Raw genomic sequence first — 25,020 nt, 5'->3', positions numbered from 1 at the left:
GTGCAGTGCTTGTGGCAAACATGTTCCTTGCTCTCTTCACCTTGCATTACAGCTGTCTTGCCCTCTGAGGAACACAACCCATCATTCTGTTGGCCTATCTCTCCTTGGAGGAAACCCAACAAAAGCAATTTAAACAGTCTAGAAAGAGATTATTCAAAGCCAAATATTGCAGCTACCAGCATGCCTGCTTGTTCCAGCGTCAGGCCTAGTATTCCTTGTTTAGAGGTAAAACTGGACAGACCATGTCACTGGTGCGGGCTAAGTACAGGTAGAGAGTGAGGCTGGTGCCAGCTCTGTGCTGCTGGTCCATGACCAGCTTCCCACTTCTGCTGCCTAGTCCAGCCTTTGTCCACTTTCTCCTTGCCTATTTTTCATGGGTTTGCTTACGGACAGATCTGCTTTCACTATTAAAAAAGAAAGGTGTTCTCATTAGAGTTGCATTTGCTTCTTGTGTCCATTTGTGCTGGAACAAATTTTTATCACATTTTCTACTTTTTTTTTTCATTTACTGTGTATAACTTCATTTTGCAAATTGTGTCCGCGGCTACAAGCTAAAGGAGGCTAGAAAGCTTGTTTTCCGACTAACGTGCATTCGACTTTGCTCGCCCGCGGCCCGAGGGACACGGACCCCCGCCCGCGGCAGCAGCCGGCCCCGCACCGCCGCGCCGGGACGGGCTCGCTTTGCTGACGGAGCCGCCGGAGAGGACGCGAACCCAGGTGGGAGAGGGAGGCCGGGCCTCCCCGCCGCTGGGGGGGCCGCAGCCCCGGCGCGGGGCGGAAGCGAGCGCCGGCTCCTCCCCGCGGCGCCCGGGAGACCGGCGGCGGCGGCGGCGGGCGCGGCATGGCGGCGCCGCGGGCGGGCCCCGGCGGGGTGAGGGCGCGGCGGTGCCGGGGCGGGCGGGGGGCCCGCGGCGCCGGCTCTGGAGGGGGCTGGGCGGGCAGCGGGTGGCAGGGCGGCGAAGTGCCGGCGGCCGCGGCAGCGCCGGCCCCGCGGGGCTGGAGCCCGGTGCGCCCGGCTGTGAGCACTGGCGGCGGCGGCTTGGTCCGCCCTGAGCGCTGTTGCTGAAGAGTTGTACCGGGGCTGTCCGCGGCAGGAACTGCTGCCGGGGAGACGGAGCTGAAGCCCGACGCGAGAGCGGGCCGCCCTGGCAGTGCGGCTCCTACATCCCCGCTCCGCGGGGGAGGCGGCGGTGCCCGCCCTGCTGTTACCCGCGGGAGGCGGGATGTAGCCGGCCGCAGGGTCGCACGTTTCTGCTCATCCTTTGCTGGGGGCGCAAGCAAGTATTTCCTCGTTGTTTTCATATTTTCATCTCTATATATATAAAATATATGCAAAGCTTTAAATCTGTAAAGACTGGTTAAGTGTTTCTGAACCTTCGAGTTTGCGCGTAACTGCGCCCTGGGTACCACCTCCGAGGTCTGGTGGTGGCAGCCGAGCTCACCGCACTCGGGGAGTAAATACATCTGCGTGCCGCGGTTTCATACGAGCCGCGCTTACGAGTGAAGGCATTTTCTGCTCTGCATCCCTGAACGGACACCCAGGGGGTTGTGTAGTTTGTTTTTTTCCCCGGTGTGAGAGTTCCCAGGTGTGTCCAACCGTCCTGCGGCCTGGCTCCTGTGCGCAAACACGGGGTTTCACTGGGGCAGCGGCTACCTGGTTTGTGGGAGTCTCCTGGCTTCAGGGGCGCTACAGCTACGTTAGCACTCAGCAGCTCTTCTGTCAGAAACGAAACGTCCCTGGAAGCCTGTGCCCAAACTCACCCTTTCTATGGAGTTTGGAGTGCGTTCTTTCAGACTCTGAGAAATTGGAAACTAGCGGAGTAAAGCTCCTATTTGCATGGTAGAGTTGGGGACTTTCATACAGATGGGACAGATGAGTATTCACCACTGCCTGCTTGCATGTGATTTCCTTTGTTGCAGGGAATAAACGATACAGAAATTAATTTGCTTTTCAGTTGTTTCGTAGAAGGTAACAGAATAGAGAGGTACTACAGAACACAGATGTACTACTGCACAGGCAGTGAATGCTGTGTAAAAGCTTTTTTTTTAGTTTTGAGGGGTTTTTTTAGATTTTTGGTTTTTAAAATATCGACTATCCTAAACGTTTAATAATTACTGCCATGGGAATGTAGGAAACAAAGTAATGAACTCTGACCTTTATCAATATTTTTTCTCCCTTATGGTGCACCTGTATGGTGTGACCAGTCCTGACCAGTTTGCTGGATGCTGCTCAGGGTGTGCTGTTCTCTGTCTGTGTAAATGGCACTTGCTGTCAGTCTTCAGCACGGCCAAAATCCAGGTGAGAGATCTGAGGCCTAATCCTGCAAACCCTTCCTTGCACAAGGTGTCTCATATGTTTTGGGCAAACCAAACTAAGTAAAACTTGCTCCCTGGAGCCTGTACCAGCATATGGAGCTACAGGTTTTTCAGTGCAAGTAACGTTTGCTGCCACGGAACAAACTGCCGTTGTTCAAATGGGAGTAGTACTGGGCCCTAACCCAGGGGCAGGAAGGTTCACGTCCAGCTAATCCTGGCTGCCAGACGCTTATTTTTAGTTCAGAATTAGCTGAGGTTCAGCGTGAGCAGCGTGGGGGAGTGGAGAACGGTTCACAGTGCCTCTTTCAGGGAACAGCTTCAAATGATATGGGAAAGAAACAAGTGGTAAGTTTGTGGATCCTTCAGTCTTACCAGTCTTACGGCCTTTTTTATTTCTGATATCAACGGAATTTTTGGAGAGTGGGAAATATTTATTCCTGTATACTCTTTTAATATAATTATATAACACAAAATCTGAAAGTAAACTGCCTGCCTTTTTCTAGATGAGAGAAAGTGCAAGAGCTCAGTTTCAGATTGTCAACAGGAGATACTTGGTCTTAGATTTTAGTTGTGTTTGACCTGCTGGTAAATATTTTCAAAATTATATGAAAATTAGTGTTTTATAATTTTTTAAAGTATTTTTCATAAATAAGCTTATTTCCTTTTTATTGCTTTTCCTTAATATTGTTCTGAATTTACAACTTTGTTAATAGAAAATACTCAGCTCACACTATATACTGTGCAAGTATATTGAACGCATAAATTATTGCAGTGTTTTGGTGTTTAAATAGAATGACTGATAAGCTTTCCCAGGAAAGCAGTGCCTTCTATGAAAAGTGAAAATTATTTAAGTGAAGTTGAAATGCAAGCTGCGCCTCACACACAGCTGTTAGGTACATGTCCCTAACGCAGTGCCCATCAGAACTCTGGCAAAAGCATATTACTCCTGTGTCGTGCTGAGCACTTTTATGTAACATCTCCATCAGGAGTCTCTCGCTATGTAAGAGGCATGTTCTCACCATATCTGGAAATAGCTGTTTCCTGTGAAGGGGTTTAACAGGCGCTCAGAAGAGAGGTGGTTTCAGACTTACAGAAGTCGACTTTTGTCCCTATCTTGTCTTTCAGTGCCCGCCTCGTGCTCTCCCTCCAGTGCCAAGGTACGATCAGTTCATTCCATGGAATTGATCATGGTTCTGTATGTAGTGTTCTTAAAAGTAACGAATTAAGAGAAATAAGTTTAATAAACATCTGAGTAGTCATAACAGCTTTAAAAATATTAGCTTTTCTTGCTAACTACTTGTCCTAGAACCCCTTACAAGGAATGCAAAGCATTTTAAAGTTTTACAGAGGCCAAGAAATTTTACTACATTACCTCAGTTTTAATACTCTGAGAGAGAAACCCTTTAAAAAGTTTCAGACAAATAGCTACTTCGCTTTTATTAACATCTACTTTAGTTTTACGGATGTCCCTCTTTTCAATCTCTTCTTCCTTCCCTCTTTGTTTTCTTTCCTGTTCTTTAGTGTATTTGAATCACAAATCCTTCAGAACAGGAATTTCTGAGATTAGACTAGATATTCTTGAATAGGGGTATAGGTGTATACCAGTTTGATGTATAGGGCGAAATTTGGGCTTTTTTTTTTCAGTGCCCTAGTGAGCAGTGTGGAAGGAAAGGCAATGACATGGTACTTCAGAATTTCTTCAAAGTACCTAAAAGCAAATGTGTCGTTCATGATTGATGACATAATGATAGTGTGTTTTTGGTAACGTATGTGCTCAGATGTTTCATAACTTTGGTTGGTTTGTTATATGTCAGGCAGTAAGACCAGTTTTAATTAGCTAGGTGATTAAGGCTTTTAATCTGATCCACAGCTAGCCAATCAAGAAACTGTGCATAGTCACTAACAAAGTGTTGAGTCTTGACGATTGCTTCGTACCCATAACCCTGTTGTACACAACTGCTCATAAAGAGAACTAGGAGCGGGGATAAGGAAATTAATTGCAAAAGCAGCAGTGTGAATTTCACTGTTGTGAATAGTAATTGATTCAAAACTAACTTTCTTCTCATCTTTGTTCCTTTTACACTGCTCTTCAACACCTTTTCTCCTTAAATGTGAAGTGGAAACCAAGGTGAGTTATTCCAACATTAAAGAGAATTCTAAACATTGGTAGTTCCTTTTGGTGTTGCTTCATCCTCTCTTTAAAGATAGGGCCTTATGCTTTTCCTAAATGCAGGCTGATTATTTAAACTGCATGGATACCTGCGCTGCTATTGCTAGAACTGCCTGTTGTTTTTCTTTGTTCTCTTTACTGTTTGCTACTTCCGTATCGAATCAAGGTAATAGGAATGTTGTCACTGTGCTCTAAACAAGAAGTTTATTCTTCAGAGCATTATTCAGAGCATTTCAGTTTTTCACTTAACACACGTGCTTGTGCATATTTAGCCTCTGCTGACCTTAAGACAGATTTCCTATCCTGTTTTCCTGCCATCTTCTGTACTACTCCTGCTTGTGTGAATTGGTGAATTGTCACCTTATCTGTAAAAGGTGGAGGATGTCTTCACTTGTACAAAGGAACCCCTTTCTTAGCTAGCAATAGAGTGGCCGTTAAAAAAGGGAAATGGAGGTTTTTCCATGCTGTGCACCTATACGTCTGTTTTATGTTCTGCAGATGAAATTCCACTCAGTCGTCCCAAAAAAAGGAAGCCCAAAGGAAAGACTCCGTTAGGTAAGGTCCTGCCAAGACTGGAAACTGTGGTTGTAATCCCGGGTGAGACCTGTGCTGTAGCCAAGCTCCTGACAGATACACGGTTTTCAGTCTTGTACTCTATTATTGAATAGTGTTCTCAGCTAATTTATTACAATTGATTTTGTATTGAACGACTGTGATCTTTTTCCCAAAGTGGTGTCATTTTAGAACAAGTCTGTAATGCTAACTTAAATAACTTGTTCCATCCTCTGCTCTTTCTCCCTAGATCCATTCCCGGTACGGCTGATACAGCATGTCTTGATACTGAACATTGTTATGTTGAATGTGTTAAGTGCTTGAATTTTTGAATGAACTAAGATAAAAATCATTTAACAAATTGGCTCGATTTCAGTCCTTGGCCAAATAAAGTCACAAGTTAATCATTCCATTACCATCAAAGAGTTAAGAGCCTAAAATATGACTAACACCAGAGCTTTGTTTTTTTACAAGAAGTGGATCTGCAGAACAAACATACCATTTTAAGCAAGATTACAAGTCTGATCTATTTTGATAAAGCAGAATGTATTGATAGAATCTGGTGGACTTCTGTAAACCAGTTGACTTGGGACCATATGATGCTTTGATGAGTAAACCTCCTTTATTTGCTTAAAAGAGTGTACAGTTGAGGGCTCACTGAAAGACCTGTAAATGCAACAAGTAGAGCTGTTGCTAGCAGGGTTTCCCAAGGATCAAGTTTTGTTTGCTGTTTTTTTCAGTGACCTGAATGACAGTGCAAAGTACACCTTGGCTTTGGCCATTACTTTGCTGGTTAATTTTGTGTTTTAGCATAGAAAACCTTTCTAAAAGGTGGGAAAACCTGTGCTTGAAGTGAAAACAAAGATAGATTCAGTTGTTATCATGAGAACTGCAGTACTTGGAAGAGCTATAAAAAGGCAGATGCGATGTGAAATGGAGAAGTAGCTTTGTCTTTCTACTTCTAATGATGCAAACATGCTAATGCTGCTAGAGTATTTGATGAATTCATGTTAACTTCTCATGGAAATGTAGTTCCTCCAAAGTGTAGTAATTCATCTCTCAGACTGGAGTAAACATCCTTCAGTGTTGTTTTATTCTGCTCCTCCTTTATTCTTGTGGTGTTTGGTTAGCATTTAAATTTCCCTTTGATATTACACTATTTTGCCTTAGCACATATCTGTGTGAATAAATTTGTAACAAACTGTTATTTTTTCTTGTCCCTTGCATTATAATCTTTGCATGTAGAAAGGAAAAATATAGAGGTATAGTTCTTTCCTGTGGTAGATTCCTTTCGGTCAGTCCTCTGTTGTATGCCCAAATGGGAATTGTGCTGCTTCTTGGATACTTAAATTTCCTCCTGGGCATGAAACTGTCAGGGTGAAAGGAGGGTTGTTAGTTATCACCTTGTATATTCTTACTTACCACATTTGTTTCCCAACGCTTGTATTTTCTAGCCAGTACGTTTTCATCTCAGCTGTAAGCTGGGCAAAGACAGATGTTCTGCACAATGTAGCAAATGGCAGCTTTTTCTTGCCTGTTTCTCAGCAGCTCTGAATTAAGGTTGCTGGATCTTTTCATCTGGTTTTCAGATGGCATCGTCCAAGCAGCTGTTCGTTGGCAGTCTGAAAGCAGTGAGCCCCTGACTCCTGAACCTCATGATGTCCCTCCTCAGAGGAAACGCAAGAAGAAGAAAATACCTACCGGTATGTGAAATAATTGTAGATTGGAAAGAGCACTGAATAAAACTTGATAACACAGAAATATGATTGGCCAACTTGTATTTTGGCTTAAAACATTTCAAATCATGTCCTTTGGTCTTAAAACAGCTGAAAGTAATCTCTGAGTGAATGGTAGCTTGGAGTTTCAGTTTCTGATTTCAGATTCCATAGGGTACAAACTCTCATTCAAATAATGGCAATACAGTTTTGGAAGTGATAAAATAGATCCTTTGTATCATTCAAAGCTCAGAAAAGCATCACTTTTTTGCTACTGTGCTTATATAGTAACTATTTATGTATTTAAGTGAATGTATTTCCATTTTTCTGAAAGCTGTGAAACTTCCATATGGTTTATTTTAAATCTTCAGATTCTGAGACCTCTTTTACCCAGCAAAATGTTGCATCCTTATTTCAGAATGGAAATGGCATGGATGTCCCTGAAGCTGAAGAAACAGTGATCCGCAAACAGAGAAAAAGAACAAAGTGAGACAAAACTAGTATAGCTCATAATTCGGAATAACTGTGATAGTGAACGTGGCTGAGTAGCATTTTACATTGTCACATTACAAAGATGTAAAATCTTGAAGCCCACGATACCATTCAGCCTGTGCAATAAATAGTATGTGTGCAATTCTTTCCAGGGTTAAGATCTAGCTTTCTTCACTTGTTTGTTTTATGCGTACCTGGATGCATTACAGTTCTGAGTACATTTACATGAGCCTAATATTTCAGTCACATGCATGAGAAAATTAGAACGTGTAACTGCTTTCTTTCATTCTTACTATCTTTTTCTTAATTTTATGAGAAACTTAACTGCTTTCTCATCCTTTTTATTTGCCTTTTCTCCAAGAACTATGCCTTTAAATCATTTTAGTCACCTTTCTACCAAAAGCATCCACTTTCTTGGCCTTCTATTTAGTTTGTATATTTTTTTTCTAATTGTTAATCTCTTGATATGTATTTCTTCATACCTTATTGTTTTGACACAAGAAGGAATTTAAACAGAAAAAAAACAAAATCAAGGATTAGCTTTATGGTTTTAGTTAACTAACTCCATGAGAGCTTTACTCCTTAAAATTATAAATGGAGGTAATATTACACAGGTCAGTAGCCTGATCGGTTCTTATCAGTCAAGTTAGACATGTTAAATGTTCATAGGTGCCTTCAGCTTTCACATTTTACTTCCTGTTCTTTCTCTGCCCCATTGTATGTTCTGTGCTGATAGGAAACCTCGGCCAGCCGAAACGCACTGTTCCAATGAGCTGGAAGTGGAGGAGGAAGACATCATTGAAGATGACCACAGAAAGAGCCCAGATCAGCAGCCTGTGTTTGCTGCTCCCACTGGAATTAGCCAGCCTGTTAGCAAGGTGTTTGTTGAAAAAAATCGTAAGTACATCTTGTGATTTAAGGACATTCTTGCAACTAAAGGGAGCGTTATTGTATTTAAAACCCAAATACTGCACTATTGGGAAGAATTAAAGAAAAAGAAGTTTTCCAGCACAAAAATTATATGGAAATAAACATAATTTTTCAAGAGCGTATGTTAGTGTTGCCGTGCTAGCATGTTTGGTTGAATTTTTGAATTCCATGGTGTGGATGAAAAAGGCTGTTTGATGGTACCCAACTGTGCTTATTTGACCTAATACTGTCACAGTACTGTGAGAAGAAACTATCATTTACTATATTGCAAAAAGTCTTTCAAGTGGAAGTTGTTTGTTGGTTTGGGGTTTTTTTGTTACCAGGGAACACTGAGTAATTACCCAAAGTGCTTTGCACATTCTTAAATCCATAGCCTGACCCACCAGGGTACATCACATTGACAGAGGCATCCTGATACAAATGTAGGCTGACAAAGGGCAGGAAGTGGGGAGAAAAAATTTTCTGATGGAACTTTTGATGCTTACAGCTTTTTAACACTAATAAGTATTAATGTAGAAATGATGGTGGAAGGTAACAATACTCTCTAAAACTAATTTCCTAATCCTTTCAGGGCGTTTTCAGGCAGCCGACCGTGCAGAATTGATTAAAACCACTGAAAATATCAATGTACTTATGGACGTGAAGGCTTCATGGACTACCAGAGATGTCGCTCTCACAGTGCACCGAAGTTTCAGGTGAAAGATAAACATTTTAGTGTAAATAAGCAGAAATCAGGGTTGTTTTTTTTCTTCTCCCTGAAAGTTAGCACCTTTTCTCTATCATTGTGATGTATATTTATTTCTTTTGGATACTCCTAATAAATGGTGGTTTGGGATGCAACAGGTATAAAGCTTCTCAGTCCTCTAGCTTTTGGTATTTGTTGTTAAGAATATCTATTTCAAGTCTAGATATCACATGTGAAATGCAACTTATAAACAGAATAACTAAGGAAGTCATATTGCAAAGATCCAGACAAAATCTGAATAGCAAGAGATTGATCCGATAACAAAAATACTAGAGACCTATGGAAAAAATGTGTTACAAAATGAGATTCGCCCATCAGCTATAATATGACCAGAATTAAAATACCTGAATTCAGATAATTCTCAAAGAAAAAATCCTGGCTGGTGAAAAAGATGGAGGAGTGAAATTGGACTGGGGCATAAGCTTGCACACAATAGCAAAAAATTATTATTTCTTTTTTAATATGTGGTTGCATTGTGATACAGAATGGGAAGATGACAGTCATTTTCTTCTCTGGTGTATTTTATCTGGAAGCCTGCGCTTCCTTCTCAGCTTTTTCTTAGCAAGGAAGGTAATGAAAAGACTGGCTCAAGGACAAGTTTAAGACCATTGTGTAAGTGTAAGGGGCAGTGGTTGTGGGAAGCTACAGGCAAAATGGGAGAGTGTGGCAAGTGAAAGTATTTGATTCTGGTAGCAATAATGAAGTGAAGTAGTAATAGGATCAGGCAAAACATCGCGGTTTTCTTTGTTGAGTGCTCAGGTACTGGTGCAGTCTGTCAAGGGAGGAAGCAGAAGTCCCGTTGCTTAGCATTTTTAAAACTAGATCAGAAAAAGCACTCAGAAACAGTCTGTGAAAGGCTGGCATCCTGTCACGGCAGCAGGGTTGAACAGATGGATTCATAGGCCTTTTCTGTCTGTAGTTCGTCACTAATTCAAGGTGTTAAACTTGTCTAATGTTCTTTTCTCCGTTCAGGGTGATCGGACTCTTTACCCATGGCTTCCTTGCTGGGTATGCTGTATGGAACATCATTGTTATCTACATTTTGGCAGGAAATCAACTTTCCACAGTTTCGAACCTGCTCCAGCAGTATAAGACACTAGCATACCCAGCTCAAAGTTTGTTCTATTTGTTGCTGTCTATCAGTACAGTCTCAGCCTTTGACAGGTAAAATATGTTTGTATTTGAAAGGCGTACATAATTGGTGTGCAATATGCTCCTTTCTCCTTCCTCTGGCACATTTTGATCTGCTGTTGATGATTTAATGTGATATACTTAAGAGAACGATTTTACACATGGCTGGCTATACAGATAAAGGGGGTACTTGTGCATTCAGACCTTTGTTACTCATTTCTGTCCATTGCCTGCAGCCTTGCTTCAGTGTGCTTGTGCTGTTTGTGTGATCATGAGATGAACCAGATGGGAGAGCTGACCTGGTTTTTTTTGGGGGGGAGAGAGGTGGTGGGAAACAACTAATGTTTCTATCAGGTTACTTTTCATGTGAATCCATTCCCCAGTCAGGTTTGCAACACGGCTGTGTAAACAGTTTTCCTGTCCTAGCTGGGGTTTCTGTATTACAGCTTAAGAGTGGGAATGAACAGAAAGAGGAGCAAAGATGACCATAAACAGAGTAGATTCATAGATGTTTCTTTTGGTAGTTTCCACGGCAGCATGGTAAGCCAGGGGAGAAGTCTGTTCTATGGAAGAAATTGTAACTTTTTTTAAATTGAGTGGTGGCAGGGAGGAGGCCGAAGTTACTCTTAATTGCTCGCGTACTAGTGTAAGCTATGTGAGCAGTTATATTAGCATAACTCGGTTGGTGGTGTGGACACTGAAATGAATGGTAAGGATTAGAGAGGGGACAGATCTCTCCACATTATCCTCATTCCAGAAAGGACTGCTGTGTGAAAGCTACAAACCTCATGGAACATCCTCCTTAGTTTCAATCTTTCTTGGATTTGGCATAATGAGGATCATTGTGTGGAATATAGTTGTGTATTAAGGCACTGTAACAGAGGCAGAAAAAGGTATCTTGCAAAAAGTAAAAGAACAATAGAATACTGTTAGAGGAACAATATTATTATTTTATTGGGCTGTGTTAATGACTCTTGTTTTTGTAATCAGGATTGATTTGGCAAAAGCATCAGTTGCACTGAGAGGCTTTCTTACCCTAGACCCAGCAGCAGTAGCCGCTTTCTGTAAGTATTCTGAAGCGGATAGGAAGTTGTCCAGAAAAGACAGTAGATGGAGAAATCCTACATACTGTTTTCAGTGAAATCTTCCTCCCTGGTTATTTTCTGCTTTAGAATAAGTGACTTGCTAAGTAGTTGAAAATAGCATTCAAAAGCTATGAACACTTTGCTACGTATTTTTTAAAGCATTTGCAATAATAGCATTAGTGGAGCTATGAGTGAGATAGTTCTTTTCCCACTTCTGAATACAGAACACAGACCTAGCAAAAACCAGAATCACAAGATGCCACCTTTGATGTAGTTGATCAACTGCAAAAGTGCAGAAACCAGATTTTGATGGGCCAGGGGAATGTTGAAGAAGAGAGAATGAATTAAAGGAGACTATCGTTGGAGGCAGTGGAGTGAAAGGAAAGAAAAAGTAGTGATAATTATCATGTCATGATGAGACAGCATTTTTGGGGTTTATATCTGACACAACTAATTCCATTTCTTCCAGTGTACTTTGCTGCTCTTATCTTATCCTTAAGCCAGCAGATGACATGTGACAGAATTAACCTCTACACACCACCTTCAGAAAATGGCAGCATCTGGTAGGAAACTTCAGAAATCACTTCTGTAAATTATAACATAGCCCACTTAGGAACCTTAGTCAAACTGGTGGATTGAAAAGGTTATACAGCATACTTAAGAAAGTATTAATGAAGGATTTCATTACTAAACCTGCCTTTGTCTGCGCTTGTCCTGAATCTGATAATTTCACTGAAAAATGAGAACCCAGGGATGGGTTCGGTCATGTTGGTCGCAAATCCATTATACCTCAAACAAGAGCCTGTTGGAATGATGCTGAAAATGTCGTCTGGCAGGAACTTGAAGAATCTCTTTTGCTGGAGAAATGGGACCCTACTGAGGTAACCCTTTTTGTGTTCAAGGGCAGGACATTCTGTAGAGATTCAACACTGTTTTTGAAGGAGATGGTCTAATCTGTCCAAGAAATTAATATCATGGTATTACAAAGAAGTGGTGTCTGCCACAGGATGCAAGGACTTAGCAGACACAGCTGGCACTAAATATGAAGCATTGTTTCATGCTAGGAGATCCCATCCAAAACTGTTACTTTTTGAAGTAGGTATTTAATGGACTTGAACTCCAGTAGCTCGAGTTTTTAAAATAGACCAGGAGAAGTAGAACAAAAGCATTTACATGAAAATTTGTTGGTTTGGGCAGTTAGATATTTTTTCTTTTTTTTTAGGGCTTCTATAAATGTTTGTTGAGTTGTTTATTAAAAAGCCTAGATTCTAGTAACAAAACCGCAACCTGCTGCTGTTATGACAGTAAGAAAAGTGTCAGCTAACTTAAATCATAACCTTCTTAAAGCCCTATCTCATCCACCCCACAGCATCTGTACACAAGTCCTTGCACTCACTTCCAGACAGACTTTACTGACTTGCTATTCACTTGCTTTGCTGCCTCATGAAGAAGTGCTTAAAAATAAGATTGGCGGACGACATTGTGCTGTGTCTTTTCACCACAGTAAAATTTGACCATGCATTTTGATTCTTATTTTCTGTCTCTTGGCCAAGAAAAGGAATTTGCTGTTGAAATCTACAAGTGGACTATGAGATAATGGGGTTTCTTAGCTGAGTTGCTGTCTTTGGTAGTCGCTCTCTTTACCAGGTCTTTGCAATGCTAGACCATCAGGATGGTACAAGTAGTTCTGTTTTCACATCTGGCTTAGCAAGCATGTTCTTATGATACTCGGTTGAAATTTTTATTGTAACCTGTATGTCCCAGTGAACCCCTGACTGGTTGATGTGCTTTTCCCAGGACGACAGGTACAGAGGAAGAAATTGTTCAGCCGTGGATTGTGGTGAATCTGGTAGTGTCTATTCTAGTTGGGGCAAGTTGGATCTTCTTGTCTTACCGACCAGAGCTAGACCACAGTGAAGGTAGGAAACATTAATAGGCAAAATGTTGTTTGTTCAGGCTTTTATCTGCTGTGCTCTGCGTTCCATGTTCAAGACTAGTCCTAAGAAATTTTGTGGCTGAGGAAAAACAAGCATCTCCTAGCAACTTTCCAAAGCAAGTGCTTCTTAGGATGCTGGTATCTATGTTTGGTCTTGTAAAGAAAAAACAGTAATTTAAAAATAAAAGAAAAGCCTTGTTTGTCCTGGCTGAAGAAACATGAGAGAGCATGTGTCTTTTCTTCATTGAAGGGAAAAATAATTCTTACTTGTAACAGCATTTTGAATATTTGAAATGTATTTATTCTGTTTGTGTTTTAGAAAATTCCCTAATGTTATTAATGTTCCTTTTTGCAAATGATGAATGCGTTTTGAGTTCAGTATTATTTTCAATAGAACACTGCAGTAGTTTTGGAAACTCCTGAGCTTTGAAAAGTCAGATTTCAGAACAGGACTTCAAATGAGGACTGCTTGTGTTGATCCAGGCTGGAGGAGGGGGCAAGCAAGTAGTCCCATTTTCTTAGAAGAAGCTTTGCTAGAGACTAGGCCTTCTTCCTTTTGTTGTTCCAACTGGGATCCAACAGGTGTATCATAACTCAGATTTCCTATCAAGTGCATGCAGCCTGTGACTTGAAGCTGTATGCTGTACATAAAAATCCTAAGTTTCAACTTACAAGTCAGCACGTATCCAAAGAGCATCATGAGTCGAAATACAGATTTGTGTTTGGGAGGCTGAAGAAGATTCAACATGCTTCTTCAGATTACTTTAGAATGTTAATGTACAGATTTCTGTATTTCAGCTGGCCCCAGTTACTCTGCTTATTTCTAATAACTCAATGAGTTAAAAAAAAAACCTAGGTGGCAGCCTTTACAATCTTTGAAAGTAAAATTTCTAATAGATGTTTAAATTGCATTTAAGAGCCATTTTTTAAAAAATAAAGACTTATTCAAGGAAGCCAGTGGCAGGATTTAACTCGGGTTTTGATGAGCTTTTTTGATATTTACATGTGCCTACTAAGATTAGAAAACCTGCTTCAGAAATTTCAAGACAGAAATTCTGTTAGGACTTATCCCAAATAGCAGAGAAAGTTTAGTCTACTAAGGATGAGGTAGCAAACACACGTGAATCTCAAACTTGAGTGGATAAACCATGTTGTTGCATGTACAGATTGTGTAAATTTACCGTGTTGGCAAACACAGCCTGGTCTATATGTTGAAGGTGCTGTTAGCAAGTCTGAAAGTACACCTACAGTGAGGGTGCAGTATAGATACGTAAGGGAGCCCAGATATGAGAAGCAGCACAGAGCTCTGCAACGGCTACCTCATCAGCTGCTTGGCATGCCTAGCTGAATTTCTCTGCAAGGAGCTCTTCACTGCTGACCTTAGGCTGTCTCCTGTGCCTGAGCTGCCATGGTGACAGCTAGCTGTGAGTAATATCATTCATGAGTCTATTCCAGGTTCTAGTATTGCTAACTTACGCTGTGATAGATAGAGCAGATATATCCATAAATGAACAGGTCTCTAAACAGAAATCTTCCTTCTTAAGTCGTGACACTCTCAAAACTTTAACAACCCCTCAATCTACTTTCAGATTTCTGTTTCAGTGTCCAGGTTGAATGCAGGATGATACTGCGTATGATCAGCTGCTAACATCATCGCTAATTCTGTTAATTTTGAGGAGCAACAATAGTTTTCTCAAGACAGTGGTGGCCCTTGACATTGCTAAATTGTTGATATCATGATGGGGAAGAAAAGCAGGAGACTTGGGGAAATGCCAGAGCACTTTTCAGGAATAATGAAATCGTATTCAGGTGAAACTTTTAAAAGAAAACATAATTCTTTTCTTTCTCTTTTAGAACTGATGTTTCATGCTGAAATCGAGGAATTTCCCCAGGGAGATATCATACCCAGAGTCCAGCCATAGTGTGGAAGAAGCATCTGCAAATATTGTAGCTGGGACTGATGGCTCAACATGTTGTGTATTATAGCCATGTATTATAACTTTCTTAAAGAAAAAAATGTATTTTTATATTGTATATATTTGATTTTGATCTTTTTATGTATGCTACAATTTCCAAATGTGATTGAAAACTTTTATACTTTTGTTTTTTATTTTACAAAGTAGATTATCTCTAGTGCATAAAGTCAAGGTGGTTTTGTAAACATTGCTACCTGTTATAGCCAAAGAAACTAGATGGATGCAGAAGATCAGGTATACAGTGCTTTTTTGACTGCTGTACAACAATCTGCTTTTGTTACTGATGCTGATAGCAGTTGGCTTACCTGATTTGGCTAAATACTCTCTAGAGATTAAAACTAATCTTATGAAGAAAGTAGTCTAAGGAAGATTATAACAAAACAGAGTTAGGAAACATAAAAATGACAAAGTTAGCAAGCATAAAATAATCTGGGTTTAGTTGTCATAAAAAAGTATTTGCTAGAATAAAGCATTGGATTGTCAGGGATTTTGTTTGATAATTCCTTAAAACAGGACACTATTTTTCTTCATCCTCATTTAGTTCTCTTGACAAAGATCTTGATGATAACAAGTCCTTTCAAGTTGATGTAGACAGAAGAAACCGAAGTTTTAATGTTGCAACAGTTTGGTCAGCTAATGAATACCTAAATACATCTTTTAATCAAGGAGGGTGGTTTTGGGTTGCCAACAGGACATACATACGTTCTGTAATTTCTCGACAGTCAGGACGCATAACTGTTACAGAGCCATTCACAGGAATAGCGTTCTGATTTATCCTTATCTTGTATGGCAAGAGCAGCAGTGTTATTCACTGCTCCTTCTAAAGAAACTTGGATTTCACAAATTTTAAAAATGTTCCTATTTCTACCTATTTTGATGAAGAATGATTTCCCCCAAAAGGATGTTTGTTGTTTTGTGTTAGGATGGTATGCGAAACTTCTTCCTAAAATTACAAGAAAATGCTTACTAAAGCAAAACAAAAACCCTATAGCAGCCCACCTTCTACGTAGTGATGTAGTACTAATAGTGGCAGTTAGTGGTTTTTGATGATGAAAGCCAGCATTCTTTTTCTTTTATATTAAAGTGGCAAAAAGAAAGCATTGCAGATGTGAATAAATACAGATGTCTTGCAGGATGAAACAGTTTCCTTAGCAGACATAGACGAGAGCTAGTTTGAAATCCATTTCTCAAGAAAGTATCACCTAAAGCCCCAAAACTATTTGTATATGTTATTTAATGTATTGATTTTGCATTGTTTTATTTAATGTGTATGTTGATTTTGTAAACATTGTGGTTTACAAATGTGGTTTACTAAGGTTGTGGTTGTAAAGGTTGTGCAGTTGTCAAAGTTCCCTGGAGAATTACTGTACTTTCTAGTAGTGAAGGTAAGACTTGAAGGAGGATGTTAAAGAGCCAGTAACTTTCTATGCTGTTACTTGAGTTGCTTTAAAACAAGGATGGGAACATGAATAACTAGGGCTGCTGCTGCCCTGTTGAGGACTTGAGTTCTGCTACACTTATCCAGCAAATTCAAGTAATTCAAAAATTCAGTGTTCATGACGTCTTTTAAATGGTGTGGTAATCTTGGGGGAAGAGTTCTACCAGAATTAAAAGACTTTCCACAGCTGTTGGCTGTGTTCTGGGGCATCCACTTTGTTGTGGGAAGGAGCTGTTAATCTTTTTTGTAAATTGTTACGGTTCTTGTGTATGTTTTTTTGCAAAACTGTAGAGCTGAATTATGGCTGGCACTCCATTGTACATTAAAATGGAGAGATTCATGGTGCTTCTCCCCTTCAGTGTTACACCGGAGGTTCTTGTCATAACTTGGCTGTACAAGATAGAGATGAAACACTACGTAGTGTTCCCATGCAAGTTGCCACCACACTTTCTCCAGATGTGGTGTGTTTGATTTATAGAATTGTTGAGCTCCTGAAGATGAGATTAATAATGGCTTCTCTTTGCTGTTTGACATTTCTGTCATCTTGGCATGGTAAGAAGTATAATTTTGCCCATCAAGTATGGAGCTCAGGCACAACAGTGCTAAGGCATCAAATCAGTACAGGAAAAACTTGAATAACATCATTGCTTGCATGCTGATATTACTAGGAATTGGCCTTCCACGTATCCCTTGGACAAAGTGATGCTAGCCAAGAGCCAGACTTGTTCTTGTCGTGAAATACAGTAGTTTGTTTAGATGGTTGAGCAGGGATTATGTTAATGAACTTAATGGGATCAATATTTCAAACCAGGCTTGCCTTTCCAGTTTATATTTTTTGGGAGGGTCTAAGTATATGCATACTTGAATTAATGAGGTTTGAAGTTTGCCATTTAAAATCACTATAAATAATTTGATGGCTAATTACCTATCTTACAAAGTACTTTTCCTTCCATTAAGCCTCACAATGGAATATGAGTTGAACTGAGCTTTTTTGTTTAGTTACTTGGACAGTTTTAGAACGAGTTTACAAAACAGATGTTTAATTACAGAACATGCAGTATCTGTAGAAGCCTTAACTGCAATGCCTTTGTGTGTTTCCATACCATTGTTTTTAATGCAGTATTTTTGTGTTAATGAAAAAATTACAAAGATGTTAGTGCCAATTTCATGGTTTTACATATATGAAACAATTAAACAATTGCTCGAAACTAGTTAGAAATGATTGTACTACTTTGTCCTGTTTCCAAATGATTAGTCTGTTTATTATGCGTAATATACAAGCTCTGAACAGGTGACTATGGGGATACATTTTGTCTTTATTTGTGGTAGTGGTGTAAATAATGGCTTTGCTTTCTCCCCATCACATTCCTGCTGCTGTACTGGTCTTTTGTGCAATCAGAAATGGTGCTGTAAACTCCTGAAAGCTAGCAAGTTAAATGTATTTAATCAGTTAATGGGGTTGTTTAGCTGAAAAAGAAGAACATTAAGTGGGGAATCTGATTGCTGCCTTTAACCACTTAATGCATGCTTACAAAGAAGAGGCAAGTCAGACTCTTTTCAAGCTGCACAGTGGAAGGATGAGCAGAAACGGTTGCAGGCAGCATCAGGAAAACTCCTGTTAGCTGCCACAGGAGTTTTGACAGAATTTGGGATATGGGGGCCCAGAGGGGCTGTGGGAGCTCCATCCCTGGAGCTGTTCTGGACTTGGGCGGACAGAGCCCCATGCAGCCTGAGCAAGGGTTGGACCAGATGGGCCTCCAGAGTCCCTTCTAAGCTAAATTGTTCATATTTTGCTTCTTAAAAGGCAGTCATTTAAAATCTGGTTAAATTCCAGTTGTTTGTTCTTTTAAATGTTACTTTCTCAACTCAGCTTTCTCAATGTGAAGCCAGGTGGCATTAATTTGAAAAGTAGGTGTCTTTTTAAAGTTTTTTTTGGTATTGCTGAGGTAAACTTCAGGAGGGTTATGGTCAGGTCAGAATTATTCACTTGCATATTTGCAGCAGAATTAATTTAAATGACTGAATGCTTTGGGAGAATAGAGTAAATCATCAGGTACATTATTTATTGCTAAGCCATACCTTTCTCTTCCTTTTTCCTCATGGTGGTGTGGAAGATACTGTTGTATTCCTCAGTGCAGCTGTGCTTGAAATTGGTCTGTAAGTCCACAACCACCAGAGAAAGTCCCTTTTTTTTTCCTGGGTGTTATTAATGTTCTGTGCCCCCCCCGGGGCTGCTCGCTCTCTTCACGGAGGGCAGGGAGGAGAGCTCCCGGCTGGTCGAGGCGCGTTGCCCTGCCGCATGAAACCCGCCGGCTGCTGCTTCTCAGACAGGTGTTTTTGGGAATGTTTTTTCCCTGATGCCCCCTGTCGGGGACAAGTTGTGTGTCGTCGTCCCCTCCCCGGTCCATTTATTTACCGATCAAGCCTGTCCATTTCGCGCCCCCCCTCGACCTCAGCCCGGAGCCGTTGCCCGCCGCCCCCTCGCGCCGCGCCGGCAGGAGGCGCCCCGCGGGGACGGTGGCGGGGCCGCCATGTCGGACTCGGCCTGAAGGAGTCGGCGGCGCCGTCCGCGCACCCCCCCCAGCCCCCGCTGCTCGCCGCCTTTTCTCTCCTGCGCGACGGGGAGCTGCCGCTGCAGCCCCTCGACGTCAAGCAGAAGGTGGCCGAGCAGAAGGCGGCACGCTCGCCTTGGAGGAGGAGCTGGGCGATGGGCGGGCTGGGCTCGCCAGCACCCACGGCCGCAACGGGATCGGGGAAAGGGAGCCGCGTTATCCTGTACCGCTGTGCCTGGGCACGGTCTTTCTCTCCTCTTACTGGGTGTCATTGCAGGCTGGTGTGGCTGTGGAAGGGAAGCAAGGAGGAAAGCCTGCCTGCTTAGTAGACTCGTTTCCATCTCTGCCTCATCTGGGGATGAACAGACTTCTTTCTTAATGGGAACAGAGCTGGATTCCTCTGCTGCTTCCATCCCCCTTTATTTGGTAGTGGCAGCTAATGCATGCCTGTGTAGTAGCTACAATCGAAACGGGAAACCCAGTCAAGAAAAAAATCCCATATGTTCCTACGCACGAACAGAACTATTGTCTTTAAGTCTGTATTTTAAATTTATGTAGTCTTTTCTTCAAACTTAAACATTTTTAGAGACCTCCCTAGCTAAGGCAGTTTCCTGTACTGATTTCCTGTACTGTATTCAAGAAAATGGAAGAGAGCATGGCTTTTCAGATTGATAGAGGCAGGCCTCAGACAGTTAATGATGAAGAGACAAGAAAAAAAAAGGCAAGATCTTGTAGATAAATTTCCACACCCACTGATAGATGTAGTGGTTAACCTACACAGTGAAAAACAGTTTAATGTGCTTTGAGGGGGGGGGACACCAAACAAAAAAACCCACCTGAGCAAATGAACAAACAAAAAAACCCCAAACCAAAACCCACCAAAAAACCAACCAAAAAAACCCAAAACAACCAACAATCACTTTTGAAAAAAGAAAGGGCAAAAAAAGAAATAGCACAGTCAATAAAAAATTTTGAAATTGTTAAAAGTCTCATGATAAAAGAGCAAGAAGAAATATCTGAAACCGTAAATTCTTCTTCCATTTTAGATGCTTGTAATGCTGTTATTCAGGTAGAATACCCTTGTAGGCCATGGCTCTCCTTTCCAGCAAATTGCCTAAAATATGTCCTTTTTACAAGCCGAGCATGAGGAAAAAGAAAAGTCATCAAGAAATCCGGACTGGAAGTCAAAAGACAAGCGATGTAGTAAGGCTCCTGAGAAATGTGTCATGCCATACCACAATCATCTGGGTCAAATATTAACGAGTACAATATTTAAGAAGGTAAAACAAACTAGTTTGAGGAAATCTATTGATGTAAAGAAAAAACATGGAAAGTATGCTGCACCACCGCTTTCAGCGTTACATGCTGCGGGGTCCAAGGATTCAAAATCATTTGTGTTCTCCCACACTAAGGAATACTTGAAGCAGAAAGCAAAGCAGGAAAAAGAGCATGACAGCAAGCCAAATAAATCATTCAACAAGTCTGTGATGGCTCCATCAGCTACTGCAGAACAACAGCTACCTCACACTATGAAAGCATTTAAAGAAAACTGATCTACAAGTGGCTTTCCAGATTTCACATGGGCAAAAGCAAATCTGCCTGTAAGAATATTCTTTTAATTGGCCACATCAAATGTATGAGAATTAGAAAGAGAATTGATATCAGAATGTAGAATAAACAAACTTTTTAAATAAACTGTAGTAGATAAACTCAGCATTGATACTCTTGACCCATATGTCATGTAGAGTAAATTTTGACAAAACAGAGGAAAACCTATGCTTTCTGCCAGCAATCCCTCTGTTCCTTGCTTTCTGCTTACAGTATTTTTATTATGTGTATCAGGAAATTCCACTAGCAAAGATTAACTTGTCTGAAAACATGCCTAAGGTTTTTGGACTACACCATGTTACTTGAATTGTGAGTGCTTCTTTCAGTTTTTTTGTTTCATGACTGTTACTGCTGCTTAGATGTTGCTGCTAACCATAGTTTGCAATTTTTTCTTGATTCAAATATTGCTTCCACATGGCTTGTGCAATTAGCATTTGTTCCCCCTCCTCATTGTAAACATCATAGATTACACTTTTGAAGGGATGAGATATCAGTCTTGTTCAGGACAAATTGTTTAGTTGATGCTTCTGTAGATTTTCCCTGTAATGTTCATCCCATATGACACTGTTTGCTTTCTGCTCTGAACTATCATGTTAGAATTGTTCATCTTCCCCTTACATTCCAGAGGTAGGTTGAATTAAGTGGATAAAAGAGTTGCTAAAGTCATGGGCAGCAGTGACTGAGATCCTTGAAGAAACTGTGCTAACTTACTCCTCTTCTTGTGAGTGTGTAGCCATTACAAATATTCTCATGGCTTCACAGGAATCCTGTAAAATCTATTAATAATGTATTTCCTATCCTTATTGTGTGTTAGTACATTACATTTTATTACTAATAATAGAATGAACCTGATTAGTAAGTTACGAGATATATCAAGAAGAGGACAGATAGAGGGCAATAGGTTCTAGATAAAGTATTTTAGAGCCAATTGTTTGGGCATATATACATTGTCACTGAATGTGAAGTCTGACTATTCTTTTTTATTGATAAAATCAATAAAATTGTAATCTCTTTGATGTTGGCTGCCATCCTTTAAACATTTTTCAAGGATCAAATTAGCTTAATATACCTTCAGAATTATGCAAGCAAAGAAGATACAGACATGGACGTATATAGGAATCTTGCAAAAGCAACAGAGTCTGCTCTACATGATTTAGGAGGAGCTCCAGGAGAATGAGTTAGTTAGCCACTGTATTCTGCAAGACTCTGTACTAGTTCCCCGTATTTGTAGGTCAGCTAAAGAGACCTCCAGAGTACAGACTGTAAATTCTTACATTGCATCGCTGGGTTCCTCTATTAGTAAAGTTACAGGAAATACTACCAGCTTGAAGTTTGAGAATCAAAACATTCAAGCAGAGCAAATGGAAATCAATCATAAGAAAAGCGTGAATTCTGTGAAATTCTCCAAGATTTATTACTGGAAATTGTGACACCCCAAAATGACAAGTGAATCCAGAATGCCCTTCCAAAGAAAAGTGAGAGGGCAAGGAAAAATCTTACATGGAATCTCAGGTGGGAAGATAATGTTCCCTGGTTGTGATAAAAAAAAATAAAAATGAAGTAGTAGTAGTAGTAATAATAATAATAACAACAACAATAATAATAATATTCTTGCAATATCTTTATTGCATCTTTCACTTTAAGTAATTTGTTAACCATCATTGTTTTCACATTGCAGTAGGCCTTTGGATTTGGTAACAGGTGTTATATAGCTTTTCTGGCTTTGGTCATTTACAAAATAAGGTGTTGCACACTGTGCAATCTTAATTGGAATTGTAACTAATTGATGTGATAGGCTAGTGGATTAGGCAAAGGGACCAGACCATTGCAAGAAAAAAATGACCTTGGTGGAAAATGTGTTTCTGCTAGCAGAATAACAAGAATCTCTTGTATTTCAGAAATGTGAAAGTATGGGAAAGGAAAAAAGTCTGTAGTATTTAAAAAAATGGAAATATTTTCAAGTGGATGTTTTCTAATGTGGTTCAACATTAAGTACAGTATTATAGCTACAGTGAGCAAAAGCAGCCACTCTGAAGGTTCACAGAGTTCTTTCCTAGGAATTTTTGGTGTAGTATTCCTTTACTTATTACTTCATTACTAGTGTGTCAATTTGTTTTGCCATAACCTAAACTTTGAAAGCCTTGTTAAGATTGTTAGGCAAGATTTCAGCCTATTAGTGGTCTCCTCTATTGCAGGTGGATTTCATGATAGGACAAATATAGATTCCATGAATCTGGATTTGTGGGTAGATCCAGTAGTAACGGCATATTCTGTAATCATACCTAAAAATAAAACCACCACTCAATTGCAGCTAATTTCTTCTGGGCTTTTTTGGCATTTTTCAGGAACTTCATGGGACTTTTGGATAAGTAACATACATTTATGTAACTAATTTATGGCGTAGAATCAGTTGTTTTCATTTGGGAATGATGGAGGTTTCCACCGGAACCTGTTTAAACCTAATACTCTTTCCTTCATCCTATCTCAAGTTTCTGGACAGGTTTAATTGTGTGAAATACCAAATGTTATTCTTGTAGCTGGTTATTAGTAGACCACCTCAATTTTTCAGCGCTTTCTTTTTTAAATCCAGACCAGTCTTTACTGGTCTGTTACATCAAGTAGCTTTATTTCATAGTATGGTTCTTACTCATAGTCTTTTGAGGTCTGTCTCACTGGATGTGTTGTGTAGTATCTCTGAATTTTAGTAGTTTTTCCTCATTCATACAGCATAGGGATGACCCCATCGTGAAGACAGGTCATTACAGCTAGCTTAGTTGTTTTAGAGGTTTATTAGACAACCTAATATACTTTAGCAAAGCTACTTACTAGCATTAAAGACAGGGTATGTAAATCACCTACTTAGGTATCTGCCTTGTGTCAGAGATATTCAGAACAATGGTTTTCAAATGCTTTCCCATGATTTCACCCATCCTCTATACTAAAAACTGCTTTCATAGTACTTCTGGAGAAGGAGGGGGTGGGGAAAAGAGAGAGGCGAGGTAAAACTTCGTAATTTTTTTTTTTTAATATTTACTTTTGTTCCTTAATAGCATCAAGTGGAAGAAATTGTTCTCTCTTCAATGGATATTTATTGCATTGAGACTCTATCTTTAAAGTGAGTAGTTCATATAGCAGATCAAGTTGATTCTGAGTAAATCACACTTTTTCCTGTGTTGAGCCATTCCATCATTCACACACTGCTGTGTTATCAGACCAAGACAGTAAAAAAACTCAACAGCATTGAGCATATATTCAGGATAACGTTAATTAACTTGTTTTCTATTGTTACAGGTATTTCATTATTTTATGTAGTGTTCAATGCTGGCACAAAGAAAGGTGGCAGCAAAAAAAAAAACTTGTGGTGTTTTCACAAGTATTGCAGAAGTAACCAAGCTATAAATTTCTGTTTCAATGGCATGAGATTTTGCAAATGTATAAAAGAAGTTTTATAAGCCCCTTTGAAAATACCTCACATTGAGCCTAAATGTAAGATACTTGAAAATTTAAAGTCCAAGTTAAGTTCTAGTTCATATGCTGATAACAACACACATCATTTGTATGAATAAAAGCGAGTAAACAAGTGCTCCAAAAAAAGAAAATAAAAATTATTGTGCTTAGAACTATGTCAGCTTGGAATAGAAAGTCTCTGCAACTTGAATCTTAAAAATACAGATCATGAATCTCAGATTTTGAAAACACTAACTGTATGCAAAAACTTCAGATTTTTCAGTAGAACACAGTTGTTTCCAAGAACTTCTTTTCAGTGACAGGTAGTTGAAACATCCTTAACAGTATGATGATTATACATTCTTCTGTTAACTGATTCTTATTTTGTATTGTTCCTTAATAGAAAATATCACAGTTAATGAGCAAAACTGCAGCAAACATAATCCAGGGTCTAGTTTCAAGTATTTCTGGCTATTTTAAGAATTATTAGAAGTCACAGTGCCTCTTAATTACTTTTGTTTGAAAATACTGTAGTTGTTGAAAAGCAATAGTTCTAACAGTAAAGACTTGTGAGCTTTTTAACTTAGAAAACTGTATTTAACTTTCTTCTTAAAAGTTATGCCAGTACAGAAGCTGGACCAGTATTTAGAAATAAGTAATTTTAATTTTTTCCACAAAAAGAGACAGCAGCAAAGTAACTCCACTGGAACACATGGTTGTTTAAATCAATTTATACTGACTTTGTTATTAATATCCAAGTTAATTTTCATAGCGAGAGTGCACAGTCCTTGTTTCAAGAGAAGTTTGCAAATACTAGCACTTAGCTGCCTGAAATTTTCTGCAGTTTGTTTTTTTTAAGAGTATTAATGTTTATTCAGAGGTTTGTGATTAAAATATGTACAACTCCATGTGTGTGCTCACTTATTT

General features: G+C 39.8%; 1 protein-coding gene across 1 annotated transcript; it reads left to right on the top strand.

The window, feature by feature from the left end:
- The first annotated feature begins 841 nt into the window (after positions 1-841).
- TMEM237 (transmembrane protein 237) lies at positions 842-17,754 on the top strand. Its single transcript, XM_076342372.1, has 13 exons — positions 842-871; positions 3,442-3,473; positions 4,434-4,444; positions 4,985-5,041; positions 6,628-6,741; positions 7,125-7,239; positions 7,982-8,142; positions 8,747-8,870; positions 9,893-10,084; positions 11,042-11,115; positions 11,606-11,699; positions 12,934-13,055; positions 14,927-17,754. Exons 1-13 carry the CDS (start codon positions 842-844, stop codon positions 14,992-14,994), a joined length of 1,194 nt encoding a protein of 397 aa, XP_076198487.1. The 3' UTR covers positions 14,995-17,754.
- The last annotated feature ends 7,266 nt before the right edge of the window (positions 17,755-25,020 follow it).

This window comes from Aptenodytes patagonicus, chromosome 6 (assembly GCF_965638725.1).
Source record: "Aptenodytes patagonicus chromosome 6, bAptPat1.pri.cur, whole genome shotgun sequence".
Lineage (NCBI taxonomy): Eukaryota > Metazoa > Chordata > Aves > Sphenisciformes > Spheniscidae > Aptenodytes > Aptenodytes patagonicus.
This window is presented reverse-complemented; position numbering and strand designations above follow the sequence as displayed.